We start from the raw sequence: 15,135 nt of genomic DNA, 5'->3' as shown, positions 1-15,135 counted from the left end.
AGCAATTACAACTTTAAGACGATAAATGCTGATCACAAAATAATTTGAGTTTCTTACTTACAATATTCTCCTTCCCTGTCCTTTTCAAATAGAACAGTAGGAAACGCAGTTAAATATTGAGTTGTAATAGGTCAGATTACATTTAAGAGTCACGTCTCCCTCCAATTACCAGTTTTAGCAAAACTATATGAACATAAAACACTGAATATTTTGATGATATATTTTAACAATAATTTTGATGACTATTTTTGAGATTTGGTGGGGTAATTCATTTATTGTAATATCTAGACTAACAGATTTGCATTTAAAATTCTGACAGTTGGGCAGATATTCATTGGCTAGTAGAGTCCTTCATTGCTCATTCTCTATTGTCTTTTCATTTCAAGCTTTTTCCTTTCAACCCTTTGATGACAGCAGATCCAACTAAATTCTTCCATATCACTGCTCAAGCCTCTTCCTCCTCAGGTCTTCACCAACACTTGAAAAGACAACAGGAGGTACATGGAAACAGCATCAATTCTGAATCCTTCCATCAGATACCATGCTAACTAAGCCATGCATCAAAAGCTCCTTCATTGTCACTGCTCTCTTCAGTCCTCTGAAGTTCCTTACCAAAATGTACCATGGAAATATCTTCACTACACTGCACAACATTCATGATCACCACCACCTTTATTAGCAGTGACAATAAATCGCAACCTAACTCATAATACTCATGTTCCCAGAATGATTTGAAAAAGAGCACATTTTCCAACTTTAAGAGACAGCCTGTTTCTTGGTAAACCACCAAAGGTACACTGTAATGGTTTCAAGCTGACATGTGAAGTGGTCTGTGGTGTCACACATTCAACTCACCTTCACCACAACATGTAAAAGTTTGCCATCTGATGGGAGATACCAGATACAATATAATGAAGGTTGGAATGCTCAATCCTGAAACACTCCACCTCTAACCTGCATTCTGCCAGGCAACCTATCAGGCTTTCATCCTTTGCACTAAGAACTTTTTTTTTAATTCACTCGTGGGATGTGGGTGTTGCTAGTTGGCCTGTATTTATTGCTCACCCCTAACTGCCCTTGAACTGAGCAGCTTGCTAGGCCATTCCAAAGGGCAGTTGAGAGTCAACCACACTGCTGTGGGTACGGAGTCACATGTTGGGCAAACCAGGTGAGGATGGCTGATTTTTTTTCCCCTCAGGACATTGGTAAACCAGATGGGCTTTTCTGACTTAATTATAGTTTCTCAGATTTTTTAATTACAGTTTTTTTTTCTATTAAATTCAAATTCCACCTCTTGCCATAACACGATTCGAATGCAGGCCCCCAGAGCACTAACTGAGTTTCTGGATTAATAGTCTAGTGATTATACCACTCGGCCATCACCTCCCTTCAATAGTGGAAAAGGTAAAGTGGACAACATTCACTGGAAGAAAACAGAACCATGCCAATTTACTTGTGTATGTGATGTTAAAGCCACGTCCAGTGGTGGAATGATCGGACTGGAATTCCAGGCGGGTGATATGCCCATTGCTGGCCAGCTGGGAAGGCACATCATCACCAGAGAAAGTTCCGAGAACTGTAGAGTCAGCGCTCCCATCATCCTTTATGGTGAGGTAATCAAACTGAGGCTCGATGTCAAAATCATTAAAGATTAGGTGAATCCTGCTCGCTGGTTCTGCAATGATCAGCCACACACAGTTCATGTTGTTGCCATACTCCTCAGGATAGTTTGGTGATAGCACAATGCCGGATGGTGTGGTAAAATTGAAGAAGCAGGAGACTGTCCAAAAAAGTCAGACAATAATATATTTGCACAACATATATCACTAATCCAATCGATACAAACAGTTACATAACATAAACATCAATTACTTTCTGTAAATTAATACCAAAAAACAGCAGGTTAGAAGGAAAAAAAAGAGGCCTTTCATATTTAAAAGGACATTTTCATTGGTCCATAATCATCAAATTAAATATTTAGAATATTCTTTTGTGTGTCATTACACTAACATATTGTTCAAAGTATCTAGAATCCCCACAGGACCTTTGGCCCAACAAGTCCACACTGCCCCTCCCTACCCTATTATCCTATATTTACCCCTGACTTAATGCACCTAACTTACACATCCCTGAACACTATGGGCAAGTTAGCATGGCTAATTCACCTAAACTGCACATCTTTGGACTGTGGGAGGAAACGGGAGCCTCCAGAGGAAATGCACGCAGACACGGGGAGAATATGCAACTCCACACAGATAGTCGCCCCAGGTTGGAACTGAACCTGGGCCTCTGGCGCTGTGAGGAGGCTGTGCTAACCACTGAGCCACCTGCAGCATGTATGGCAATTGATGACAACTCTTTGGTGTTCAAACTCAATTTTTACAAACAATCAAAGAACTTTATCACCGTAGTGATAAAGTAGTGAACATTCATCAATGTGGAGGTGCTGCTTATGTAGAGCAAAAAGGAAAATGCCAGTCCTTCAGAAGGAGGCAATCTCCAATTGACATCCAGGTTGCCTTTAAAATGATGAACAGTTTTGGATGAGTGAAGATAGAAAGACCGAAGAATCAGTGATTATTTGTCAGCGAGGAAAGGGAAAGAGATTTCTTTGTGCAGAGCTATTACAGAATGCCGCAGGACAAATTGAAGAGACCACTGCAATAAGGGAAATCAGGATATTTGAAGTGGTGAATGGTACAGGACTATGGGGAGACATTAGAAGCGGAGATTAACTTTGAATTCCTCTTACAACAAGGTAGCACAGCTGTGTCTGTTTTATCTACAAATTTCAATCATGTTTTGATATTCTTTACCATAAACCTATACCTACTTTGGTGAAGGCAGATGAGTGTGTTTCTGGGGAATAGAAGGAATTAAATTTAACCTTATCCCAGTAAGTCATCACGAACTGTTCACCATAACAGTGAAAGGTAATACATAAAACAAAGTAATTACATCATCATTGACTAACAGTATTTACTATGCCTTTTCAAATACGGATTAAGCAGGAATATTCTTGACTAATTTTATCATCTTATTATTACAAAAAAACTCTCATTTTATTTAAATTATATTTTTGCGAACTTTCCTCAAAACGTTCAGCTGAACAAATCTAAAGAATTTACTTTGATAGTTGAATACATTTTGAATCCAAAAATGGCGAAGTTTGAAGGTAGTTTTGCACTGGCTTATGAACCTGAAATATCAATTTAGTCCCAAAACCTCCTATCAAGAGCATCCAAATGCTTCGATTTCTGGTCTGCTAAAACAGAGATGATTGTTTTTTAGTTACTGGTATGCAAGGAACAAAGAACATCACAGCACAGGAACAGGTCTGTGCCAACCATGATGCCATTCTAAACTAACCACAGCTACCTACCAAATGCCCATGTCAGTATACTCTCTGTCTGTTCATGTGCCTGCCTCAATGCCTCCAAAAGCAATGCTATAATATCTGCTTGTACCACCACCCTGTCAGAGTGCTTCAGCTTCCTACCGCCCCATGTAAAAAACTTGCCTCGCACATCTCCTTCAAACATGAAAATTATATTTGCAAAAGCTAGTCACAATTGACAATGAAGACTAAGCTGCCTGTCTGTCACTCAGTATGCCAGTGGACCTAGTCACCATTTTCCAGGCTTGGGAAACACCTAAACCAAATTGATGCTTAAACTTCCAAAAAAGTGAATATATGAAGTAGCCATCTCTGATAGTGCCATCATCTAACCAGCTGTGGAGAAAAGGTAGCCTGATATGATGGATCTCACATGTTTATGTTGGAGTCATTCCATTTAAGCACAAGAATATTTTGAATCCATAAAAAAATTCTTTCACTTTAATATTGCCCCAGAAAACAGGTATCTATCATAAGATGTTTCCAGTGTATTTGATAAATCAAAAAGCAACAAATGAAATATTCTCACAGAAGCCGTGTTTGAAAAGTTCAAAAAGCATTGAAGTAAAAAGTCAAGTCATCAAAAAGATTTCAATTTAAGGATTCTTACAGACGCAGCTTGGTTTGTTACCGGACCACTGATTATTTTGTTGGCATGAAATGGTCCGCTCTCCAACTAATTCAAAGGCTGATTGGCATTCAAATGTCAACGTGTCGCCGTGTAAAAAACTGTCTCCACTTCTTTTACCATAAGCAGGAACACCGGGGTCACCACAGCTTCCCTTTTCAATTTCTGGGAGAAAAGAGAAAGAGATCAATGAGTCAAGGCTGGTATACAGAATATTCCAAAGTGAAATATCAGCTCATGAACGCAGAAAATGCTGAAAAAATGCAATGTATCTTTCAACCCCTTGAAAGAAAGGAGTAATATTAAAGTGCAGTTGCCTGTTTAAAATTAGGCCACCACTGGGAGATTTTGCATCTGAACGGACTTAAGTTTTGATGGAACAATAACATTCTGCTCATATATTGCCCGCTCCTCCTTTCTCATTCTCTCTCTTCAGCTACTGTCATAGGCCTTCAGGAATGACCTCATCTAGCTCAATCTTTTACCTCCAAATTAGGAAGCTGCCTTTCAGAGGTTAAGTTTTTCATGAGCTGTTTGCCAGCATCATGAAAGGTACTCACCACGAGAACTAATTCAGTTCCAAACTGACTCCTCCAGGCATCTGCCACACAATCATTGCTCACTGCTCTAATTAACCCACGTCATAATTATTGACTTATTATGCATAGCCATACTATTGTACATATTTGATTTTCTTTCTGACTAATTTAATGCTTGCTTTCTTTCATTTGTATGAATTGCATTAGGACCAGAGCAAGTGGAACAGGTAGTTGGATCTATTAAGAAGGAAAATTGAGATTTCAATGAAAAAAATCAGAATTGGAAACTTTGCAATAACTATAGGACCCACAAGCAAAAACGTGTAAGGGTCATTGTGGTACTAAAGCATGATTGCTGTCATTAATCTTGGAAAATGACAGCCTTTGCCAGTTGGATTTGCACTGTTACATTTATGTGCACAAAGTGCTCTATGGTGAAAAGTGATTAACAAGTCCTGATTTTATTTGAATTTTCCTTGATTATTTGAATACACTTGCACAAAAATATCAAAAAATTCCACCTTGCTAAAACAGGATCAACCAGGCTTTTCAGAAAGTTCATTTAATCATAATTACTTCTGAACAAACCCTGCAGCCTGAGAATCTAAATTTATATTTGTTGAATATCAAGAGTCTTCATTAGTTGTTTAAAAATACTTCTGCAGCTTTTTTTTTTAGCTTTTACCTTAGTCCAACTTAATGTCCAAAATTTTTAATTAACTTCCTGTAAAAATCATAAAAAGTGAAAGACAAAACTTGCTTGTTATTTAATGGCTTGCAATCTGCGAGAATTCTTCAATGTGATTGGCTGCTTAATTTGTTTGATAGCATGACTGATGCTAGTTGCTGAGATTTCCTATTACTGGTGACAGAATGAAAGTGATATCAGTATGGTTGAAATCCTGAGCTCAGAAATATTTACAGGAAGGCATGATCATCCACTCAGGGTTTCGTCAGTTAAAAACTGACTAGGGACAGGACAGGAATGCAACATAAAGGTAGGATTGTTGTTCTGCGTATCTTTATTCCACAAAGCTGCATTCCTAGTGGGAAGCTATATTTGCTTAAATGATATCCTGCAGGACTAATTCTCTCACTCTTAAACCTTGTAAGAGCAACTTCAACTGAATAATCAGAATCAGCCCCTTAATGTTTTCTTTACTCCTGCTAAAAATGCATGAAACATTCAATTATCCCCAACTTGATCATCCCTGAAAAAGATCCAAATAAATGAGACTTTTTTTTAAACTAAAAAAAGTGAAACTTGATTACAATTTCCGAATACCCATTCAAAAACTGAACTACTCACATCAGAAATAAAAATATCTTCTCTCTGCCTGCAAATTGTGGCAAAATATTAAGCATATTTGTATAAAGTGAATTTCTGATTTTATTTTCAAGGCTAAGGGAAATCTCACCCTTACATGCTGTTCTGCTCAAACCGTTGCACATTAAGATGAAGACAACTCAGGAACTGAAGGGGAAAGATATACAGCAATAAATCTAGAAACTCCAATAAAACCACTGTGAGGTTGGCAGGTATATTGGTATGTCATTAAAGCTTATTGAACTCTGGTGCCAAGTAATAATTGCTTGATATATGAAAAGCTGTTTTGAGTCAATTTGTGGGCGGCTAGGTTATTAAAGATTATTTAATAATCATACATTCGAAACATAATAAGTATTCAAAACAATATTGCCTTAATTGTGTTTGGCTTCGCTTAAAGCACTCACTCTTATCAAATTGTGACTTCTGTAATTCCTTCAAAGATGTAATTGGTACCATTCACTATAGATAACAATTTTATTAAAAATGCCATAATTTTATCTGTGCATTGTATACACCAGGGCCTGCCTTTGGATACAATTTACCTGTTTATAGAAATATTAATTCATTTGTAGTTCTTGGGCTTTGCAAAACAAAAACTTGAAAAAGGAAAAGAATTTGAATGAAATTTGTAAATACTCAGTAGTAATTGGGACCAGGTGGACCTCATTAACTAACTGACATTCTTGATTGTGGTTGTTAACCTGGGCCAATCAGGAACTTCGTAGTTATAAGGTCCACCTGGTCCCAATCACCACACCCACTTACTGAAAGCAGTGAGATCACATGTATTCTATTAGAAGCTGTGACTATTTTCAAGTCGAGCAATCAGCATGTATTAAATCCAGCTCAAAGCCCTCATGTCTTATACCTTTCCTCCATTCGCTAAAGCACTGGGTGGAATTTTAAAATTTGCAGAGGTGTTGGAAGAGGCATCGTTTGCTGCCTGCTCCTTATACTGAGTTGCGGATGAGAATTTAAGTTAACGGCTTAATCAAAATGACAGGAGTAGAGTTAGTTGCGTAATAGCTGACATTCAGTATCTCATCCAAAGGTTGTGCTTTGCACTGCAGAATCAGAGATGTACAGCATACAAAGAGGTCACTGAAGGTTCTTCTGGTGCAGTGGTAGTGTCCCTACCTCTGAGACAGGAAGTCCAAATACAAGTCTCACCTGCTCCAGAGATGTATCAACAACAATGGTGACTGGAAGATATCTGCAAACAGGTTATGTGGTTCATCATGACAGTGCTGACAGCAGAAAGCCATTCAGTTTCAATAACATTTTTTGGAGTTGTTAGTTCCTTCCTCGCTGGTGAGAGCATTTCAAGTGCATAACCAAGTACTTTTACAAAAATATCCAGAGGGTTTCTGCCTTACACGCTGTGAACTTCAGACCCTTATGATCCTCTGGGTGACTTTGCCTTGAATCTCTGCTCATCCACGACCATCTCAAATTTTCTAGCTCTTTATCTAAATCGATGCCTCCTATATATTGAACCTTCTATCAAGGGAAATAGGATTTTGCTATCCATTCAATCTGCACAGCAGTTATGTCCAACATTGACTGACTGACTGACTGACTGTATCTAAGCTAGCTCAAGATAATTTTACCTTTCTGATCAAACCATCACCCAATTGGAAAATGGGCAAATAAGGAAATTGCGCTTTCTAAGATTCTGTCAGTCAGAGGACACCCCCTCCCATACAGCCCCCATCCAGTCCAAAACCCTTCAGTCAAAAATCTCTGTCTCACAGACAAATGTTTTCAATGACACAGCCTCTGATTTGAAAGATTCACAAACTGAGAGAAGAAAAATATTGTCATCTCCCTCTTAAGCAGCAGGCCTTGAATTTATAAATGGGCATTCCCTAGTTTTAGACTCCTCCATTAGGGGAAGTATTGACCTGGATTTTAATTTTGATTATCTCTGTTGCTCCAAAATAACAGGCAAACCCAGAACACCCATCCTTGAACAAGGGACCCACCGTTTTTACAGGGTGGGAATGCAGAATTTCACATGTGCACACTTCTGTGGACAGTAGCCCAAATAAATCAGTCGCTGCCTCTGCTCATATCTAATTTTGGTCTCCCAGGTGTTTCAAAGGTTATGTGCTGATCAGAGACCCGGTAGGAACAGATGTGGACATTTAGAGAAGCAACCTATCCTTTGAAAAGTTGAGTGCCTTTGAAATTGTTTAAAGTGGCAATGGAAGACCATATATAAGTGTATAAGCTAATTAGTTGTCCAGTTCATTGGAACTGCCAACAGAGTTCTCTTTGAGTGTTGATACGAGCCTGACTGGATTTCTACTTCAAGACTGTTTGAACAACCTTCCATTTTCACAGTCAGGTACCTACTATTTCAGTTTTATTCATGGATTCAAGTGTTTGCAGAAACTGAACTATTTTTTTTTCAATTTTAATTTTTTTTAATTTAACCCCCCACACTACCGCCTAACTGCGGTAGTGTTTACTTTTTTCCCCAGCACCCATGGTGTGTGTGTGCAGGTGTGAGACACAGTGAAAGACACAAAGTGCACGAATCTTTATTCAATTCCATCACCAGGAAGATAGGAAAACACCCGGGTGGCCAGTGACAAACACTGCCCTTCACATCAAAGGGCAGTGCTGTGTGATCAAAACAGTGAAGGGGAGGGTAGGGACTAAATCAAAATAGAGTTGGAGGGAGAAATGATGCACTCCACTCCCTGCAACGTCCACCTCTCCCTGAACAACTCCAGGGTGTTGGTGGACACCGCGTGCTCCTTCTCCAAGGACACCCGGGCCCTAACGTAACCGCGGAAGAGGGGCAGGCAGTCGGCCCTAACGAACCCCTCCATGGCCCGCTGCCTGGACCTGTTAATGGCCAGTTTGGTCAGGCCCAGGAGCAGACCCACGAGGGGGTCTTCAGACCTGCCCTCCCTCCTCCGTACCGGGTGCCCAAAGATCAGGAGCGTGGGACTGAAGTGCAACCAAAAGCAGAGGAGGAAGTTTTTCAGAAAATCAAAAAGGGAGTGCAAACGCCCACACCCAATATACACGTGGTCCACGGACTCCACACCGCCACAGAACAAGCAGTTGGGCTGGGAGTTCGTGAACCACCGCAACCTGCGGTTGCAGGGGACTGCTGCGTGCAACACCCTCCACCCCAGATCCCCGAGAGAAAGGGGGAGGACTCCCGCATAGAGAGCCCTCCACTGGGGATCCCCACCGCCCGGTGGCAAATGGGCACGCCAAGGCGTGTCCGGACGATGGATGAGGGAGAAGAGGTGGACGGTGTGCAGCAGCAGTCTATACAGGGCCCTTCTTTTCACATCCCTAAATGAGACAAAATTAAAATTTCGGAGATGGCTCAGGTTGTGGGGCACAGGCTCCCGCGGGAAGTACGGGACCTTGGAGCCAATGTGAAATTCTGTCTGGGCTGGGGTGAGCGCGGACGGGATCCCACCGCACACCTGAGCGTCCTCCAACTGGTGCACTACGTTGGGTCCGAGCACCGCCGTTTTAAGGCGTCGGATGGCGGTGGCCACGTACCGGACGTCTACCGCTGTCCTGCTCGCTATGTCCTGCGGTAGCGTCCAGCTCAGGCCCCCAGCACCCAGCACGTCCCCGACCCTGGTCACCCTCACCGCCACGGCCCTCCCCTCCGACAGCCACTCGAACCCGCGAGTACGGAGGTGCGGATTCCTGAGCAACTGCTCCCTGACGACAGCCGCTACTCCAGCCGGAGGGTCGGCGCGACGCGATTCGACCATGTTCCAGACAGTGATCTGGTCCTGGTAAAAGACAGGCAGCGTCTTGAGGGCGACCTCCAAACTGTCACGGTCGACGAACAGGAGCTGCGTGTACTGAACTGTTATTGAATTTTAATGGTTGTTCTGGGAGATTATCCACTTAAATAAAATGCTTGTGTGAGGGCTAATGGTATTACAGGAAGTCAAAAAAAAGTAAATCACTTGCCATCAATAAAGCTTTTATTAGTAAGGTTCCAGTCAGACTGAAAGCAGCTGTTTGAGGGTAAATCAACAGCAGGAATGTGGGAGGCATTCAAAAAGGTACTTTGGATGGGTGTGGTGCGAGAGGAAATAGTAAAGAAAGAAGTACCCGCCCAACATATTTCTTTTAGGATGAAATGTAGGAGCATCAAGCCCAGAAATCCATGGATAGCTACAAATATATTGGTTAGCTCTGTTGGCTGGACATCTGGTTTGCAATACACAGTGGTGTGAAAAGCACGGGTTCAATTCCTGTACAGATGAGGTTACCATGAAAGACTCTTCTTCTCAACTTTTCCCCTCACCTGAGATGCACCCTCAGGCTAAACCACCACCAGTTGTCTCTGTCTCTATTAAGAGAGCAGCCTATGGTCTGATAAGACTATGGTGACTTTAAATTTCATGTTGGAAACTGATAAAGAAGAAAAAGGTTAATGCAATCCTGGATAACTTAGCAATTTGAATCCAAAATTGACTTAATGACAGGAGATAAAGGCTAGTCGTAGAAGGCTGTTCGCATGACTGACCCCAGGATGTAGTGGCAAGATCATAGCTATGTCTCTTATCGTTTGTGATAGCCATAAATGATGTAGCTGAGATAAGTGTCTTTGCTGAAAATGTGCTGCTGGAAAAGCACAGCAGGTCAGGCAGCATCCAGGGAACAGGAGAATCGACGTTTCGGGCATAAACCCTTCTTCAGGAATGTCTTCATAAGTGTCTTTGCGGATGACACAAAGATTGGCTGGTTGGTTTTAGTTTACCATAACACCATCAGATACAGATGCAGAATGAAGCCATTTAGACAATCTAGACTGCTCCTCCATTTAATCATAGTTAATATTTTTCTCAACCCCATTGCCCTGCGTTAAAAATCACACAACACCAGGTTATAGTCCAACAGGTTTAATTGGAAGCACACAAGCTTTCAGAGCGTCGTTCCTTCATCACCTGATGAAGGAGCGACACTCCGAAAGCTAGTGTGCTTTCAATTAAACCTGTTGGACTATAACCTGGTGTTGTGATTTTTAACTTTGTAAACCCCAGTCCAACACCAGCATCTCTAAACCATTGCCCTGCATTCTCCCTGTAACCTTTTGATCTCCTTAATCATCAAGAACTTTTCCACCTCTGTCTGAAATATGCTCAAACAGTTGCCTCCACAGCCTTATGTGGCAATGAATTCCACAGAATCATTATTCTCTGGCTGAAGAAATTCCTCCTTACATCCGTTTTAAAGGATCATCTCTTCACTTTGAATCTGTGGTCTTGGGTCCTAATCTCTCCTGCTACTTGAAAAATATCTTCTCCACAACCATTCTATCCAAGCCTCTCAGGGTTCTGTAAGTTTCACTAAGAACTCCCCATACTCCTATCCACCACCTCATCCTTCTAAACTCCATCAATTACACCCATAGTCCTCAATCCCTCATCACATGACCTGCTCTTCATTCCTGGTAAAAATCTCCTCTGGACTCCCTCCAAGGCCAGTATGTCCTTAGATATGGGGCTAAAACTGTTTACAATATTCCAAATGTGGTCTGACCAGAGCCTTATACAGCACCAGTAATACACCCTTGCTCTTGTATTCTACTCCCCTCCAAATGAGTGCTAACTTTGCATTTGTTTTTCTAACTGCAAACTGAACCTAGAGAATCCTGAATTTGGATCCTCTGTCCCTTCGTGCTTCAGATTTCTGAAGCCTTTCCACATTTACAAAATAGAGTACACCTCTATTCTTCCTATCAAAGTGGATAATCTCTCACGTTCCCAAAGTGTATTCTATCTGCCACTTCTTGTCCACTCTCATGGCCTGAATAAGTTCTATTGCAGCTTCCCTGCTTCCTCGACAGAACATGACTCCACACCTATCCTTGTGTCACCCACAAATTTAGCAACATTACTGTCGGTTCCTTCATCCAGGTTGTTAACGTATCACGTGAATAGTTGTGTTCTGCTGAATTTCACTAGTCACCAGCTGGGGATCCCTTTATCCCCACTTTTTGCTTCTGCCAGTTAGCCAAACCATACCAGTACCTTGCCCCTAACACCATGAGCTCTCTTCTTATTTAACAGCTTCCTGTACAGCACCTTGTCAAAAGCCTTCTGGAAATCCCAACAGATATCATCCAATGGTTCTCTTTTACTTGTTACCTCCTCACAGAATTCCAAAAGATTTTTCAGGCATGCTGACTTAACCTTATTTTCAGGAGGAAATAAACAGATTGGTCAGATGGACAGATCAGTGACAGATGTAATAGAACCCTGACAAATATGAGGTGTTTCATTTGGGAAAAGGGAACAAGATCAGTGCATACTCAGTGAAGCTGAGGGAAACAGATAGATCTTTGGGTGCTTGTCCACAGATCCCTGAAGGTGGCAGGACAGATTAATAGGGTCGTTAAGGCATCCAGGATGCTTCCTTTATCTGTCATGGTGCAGATTACAAGACCAGGGTGGTCATGTTGGAGCTGTACAGAGCTTTGATTGGAACTTTGACTTGTGTGTAGATCTGATCACCATAAGACGGAAAAGACGTGATTGTACTGGAGGGGGGGGGGGGGGCAAATAAGATTCACCAGAACATAGTCTGGGGTGGTACATTTCAGCTATGAGAAAAGACTGGACAAACTCAGTTTCATTTCTTGAAGGTTGAGGGGAACCTGAAAAAGGTGTATAATATGATTAGGGGCATGAAGGGGTTGGTCCCAGAAGACTGGAAAATGGTTAACGCAACACGCCAGTTTAAGAAAGGAGGGAGGCAGAAGATCGGAAATTATAGACCAGTTAGCCTGACCTCAGTTGTTAGTAAGATTTTAGAATCGATTATTAAAAATGAGGTTGCAGAGTTTTTGGAAGTACATGATAAAATAGGGCTCAGTAAGGATAAAGAGTGGTGTGTGGGGGACATGGATTGACATGTATTAGATTAGACTCCCTACAGTATGGAAACAGGCCTTTTGGCCCAACAAGTCCACACCGACCATCTGAAGAGTAATCCACCCAGACCCATTCCCCTACTCTATATTTACCCCTGACTACCACACCTAACACCATGGGCAATTTAGCATGGCCAATTTCCCTGACTTGCACATCTTTGGATTATGGGAGAAAAGAAGAGCACCCAAAGGAAATCCACGCCGACATGAGGAGAATGTGCAAACTCCACACAGACAGTCACCCAATATGGGAATTACATCCAGGTCCCTAGTGCTATTAGGCAGCAGTGCTAACCACTGTGACACTGTACTGCCCCAAAATATTGCCAATAAGTTGGCATTAGGGCTATAAAAAGCCAAGGGAGGATATGTGGAGAAGTTGCCTTGGAGGTGATGAAGAGATCAGATGATGGGTCTCGGGGACATTGGCTGGATTGGACAGTCTGAGTGTCCATGGGGCTGTTGGCATGAGGTGGAATGTGCTGGCATGCAGTGTGTGGTGTGTTGAAGGCTTAGCAAGGGTGAGTGTAGAGTGATACTTTGCATTTTAATTTCTTTAAAATTGCAATACAGAGCCAATTCACCATGGCAAGGCTTCTGGTCTCTACACTTGTTCCTATATCATCTGATCCAATGCCAGGGAACTTCATCACTCCTGAATAAAAATCCCAACTTCTGATTCAGTTTTGATTGCCCAAGTTTGTGGAGTCAGGAAATGCACTGACTCTGCACTCCAAATCCATGAGTGAAAATTCAGCCCCTCCTCTCAGTCTCCACCCTGTTTAATCTCCTCAAGGTCTTTTGTGTTTCACTAAGGTCACTTTGCATTCTTCTGAACACCAATGAATACAGGCTGAAGCTTTTCCAGCTTCTGACTTGCGTTAACCGTTTCTGCAACAATCCAATTCCGGGCATTGGTGTTGACTCATCAAAGCAGTGTGGACAACTAAAGTACAAGGCATAACTAGAGAAATGGCCAGATTTTCAATCTGAAGAAGCCAAGACTGATGTACTGAAAATGACATGGAAATCCATGAATTTTGAGAAAAGAAAACTCTTGCCATGACAGATTACTTGAATGTAGTGATGAGCAGACTTCAAAAGCTGCATAATGTGAAACCTGCAGCACTCTGCAAATCACCCTCTGAGCCATTCAACACAGTTGGTAGATAGTGCTCACTGAATGGATACAAATGTGTGCAGATATGGGAGATATAAGATGTTTTGACAAAGCCTTGAGGTCTGTATATTAACTTTCCTACCAGGAGCAGGCACTATCAAAATATTCAGAATATCATCTTACAGCAAAAGTTTGAAAACTTTCAGAGCCTCGTCAGTGACCAGCATATGGTGCAGGAGACATGCATGACATAATTCTCCCAGAGGGATCTGAAGCCAGAACGAGATGAAGCCGACCACTATGCTTAATTATAATCAAACAAAACTCTGGGAATAAATGGGATTCCAGATGTCGGAAAGGGACAATCAATAGCTTTGAGATGCAATGATCATCTCCCTCTTAAAAAAAAACACAAGCAAAGGAAATCTACAACACACACACACAGAGGGAGCAGGAGAAACTCAAAGTCTGGTACCATCTGTGGAGTGAGAAACAAAGTGAACATTTGGAGACTGGTATGACTCTACTTAAGAACTCAGTGTGCTGCTTGAAGGGGCAAGGTAGGTTTGGCAGACGGCATTTATATTCCAAACAATGATCCTCCTCACATCCAGCAGGTTAACACTCTTCAGGCTCTTAAAGGATTCAATCAAATTGCTTTTCAGTCTTCTAAATTCCAGCATTTGCAAGTTTAGCCTGTCCAACCTTTCCTCATAACACAACCCACTCATTGCAGATATTGGTCTAGAAGCAGCTGAACTGTTTCCTACACAATTACATCCTTCCTTAACTAAGGTGACTGAACATCAGACAGTCTTATCAGTGATTATCCTCCATATTTTTGCATTCAAATCCCCTCAGAAGGAAGGATAACTCTCTATGATGCTTCTTGTTTACTGGATGTACCCACACAGGTTAGTGATTCATGCACTCGAACACTCCAGATCCTTCTGCATCTGAAAGCACGACAATCTCTTACCATTTCGAAAATAAGCTTCCTTTTTACTCTTCTTGCTAAAATGGATAATTTCACATTTTCTCACATGATACTCCACTTGCCAGTTTGTTGTTCACTCACTTGATCTATCAATATCTTTTTGACCTCCTAAATGCTGCTTCACAACTTACTTTCCTACGTTTTTTGTATCATCAGCAAATTTGGTAACTGTATGTTTCATCACATCAACCAC

General features: G+C 41.6%; 1 protein-coding gene across 4 annotated transcripts in view; it reads right to left on the bottom strand.

Annotated features, from left to right (window-relative positions):
- The window catches only part of LOC122548600 (CUB and sushi domain-containing protein 1-like), a 2,407,075-nt gene that overhangs the window by 531,641 nt on the left and 1,860,299 nt on the right, over positions 1-15,135 (bottom strand). For all 4 annotated transcript variants that reach the window (XM_087978377.1, XM_087978362.1, XM_087978369.1 and 1 more), the window contains exons 13-14: positions 4,008-4,190; positions 1,454-1,780 (exon numbers count right to left, since the gene is read on the bottom strand). In XM_087978377.1, coding sequence (XP_087834503.1) covers positions 1,454-1,780; positions 4,008-4,190 — 510 coding nt within the window. The remainder of the gene's footprint in view (positions 1-1,453; positions 1,781-4,007; positions 4,191-15,135) is intronic.

Source organism: Chiloscyllium plagiosum, unplaced genomic scaffold (genome assembly GCF_037043375.1).
Source record: "Chiloscyllium plagiosum isolate Xiang-an unplaced genomic scaffold, Cpla_swu_hap1 HiC_scaffold_3, whole genome shotgun sequence".
NCBI classification, from domain to species: domain Eukaryota; kingdom Metazoa; phylum Chordata; class Chondrichthyes; order Orectolobiformes; family Hemiscylliidae; genus Chiloscyllium; species Chiloscyllium plagiosum.
Note: the sequence above shows the minus strand (reverse complement) of the source record. Positions and strands in the feature narration are given on the sequence as shown.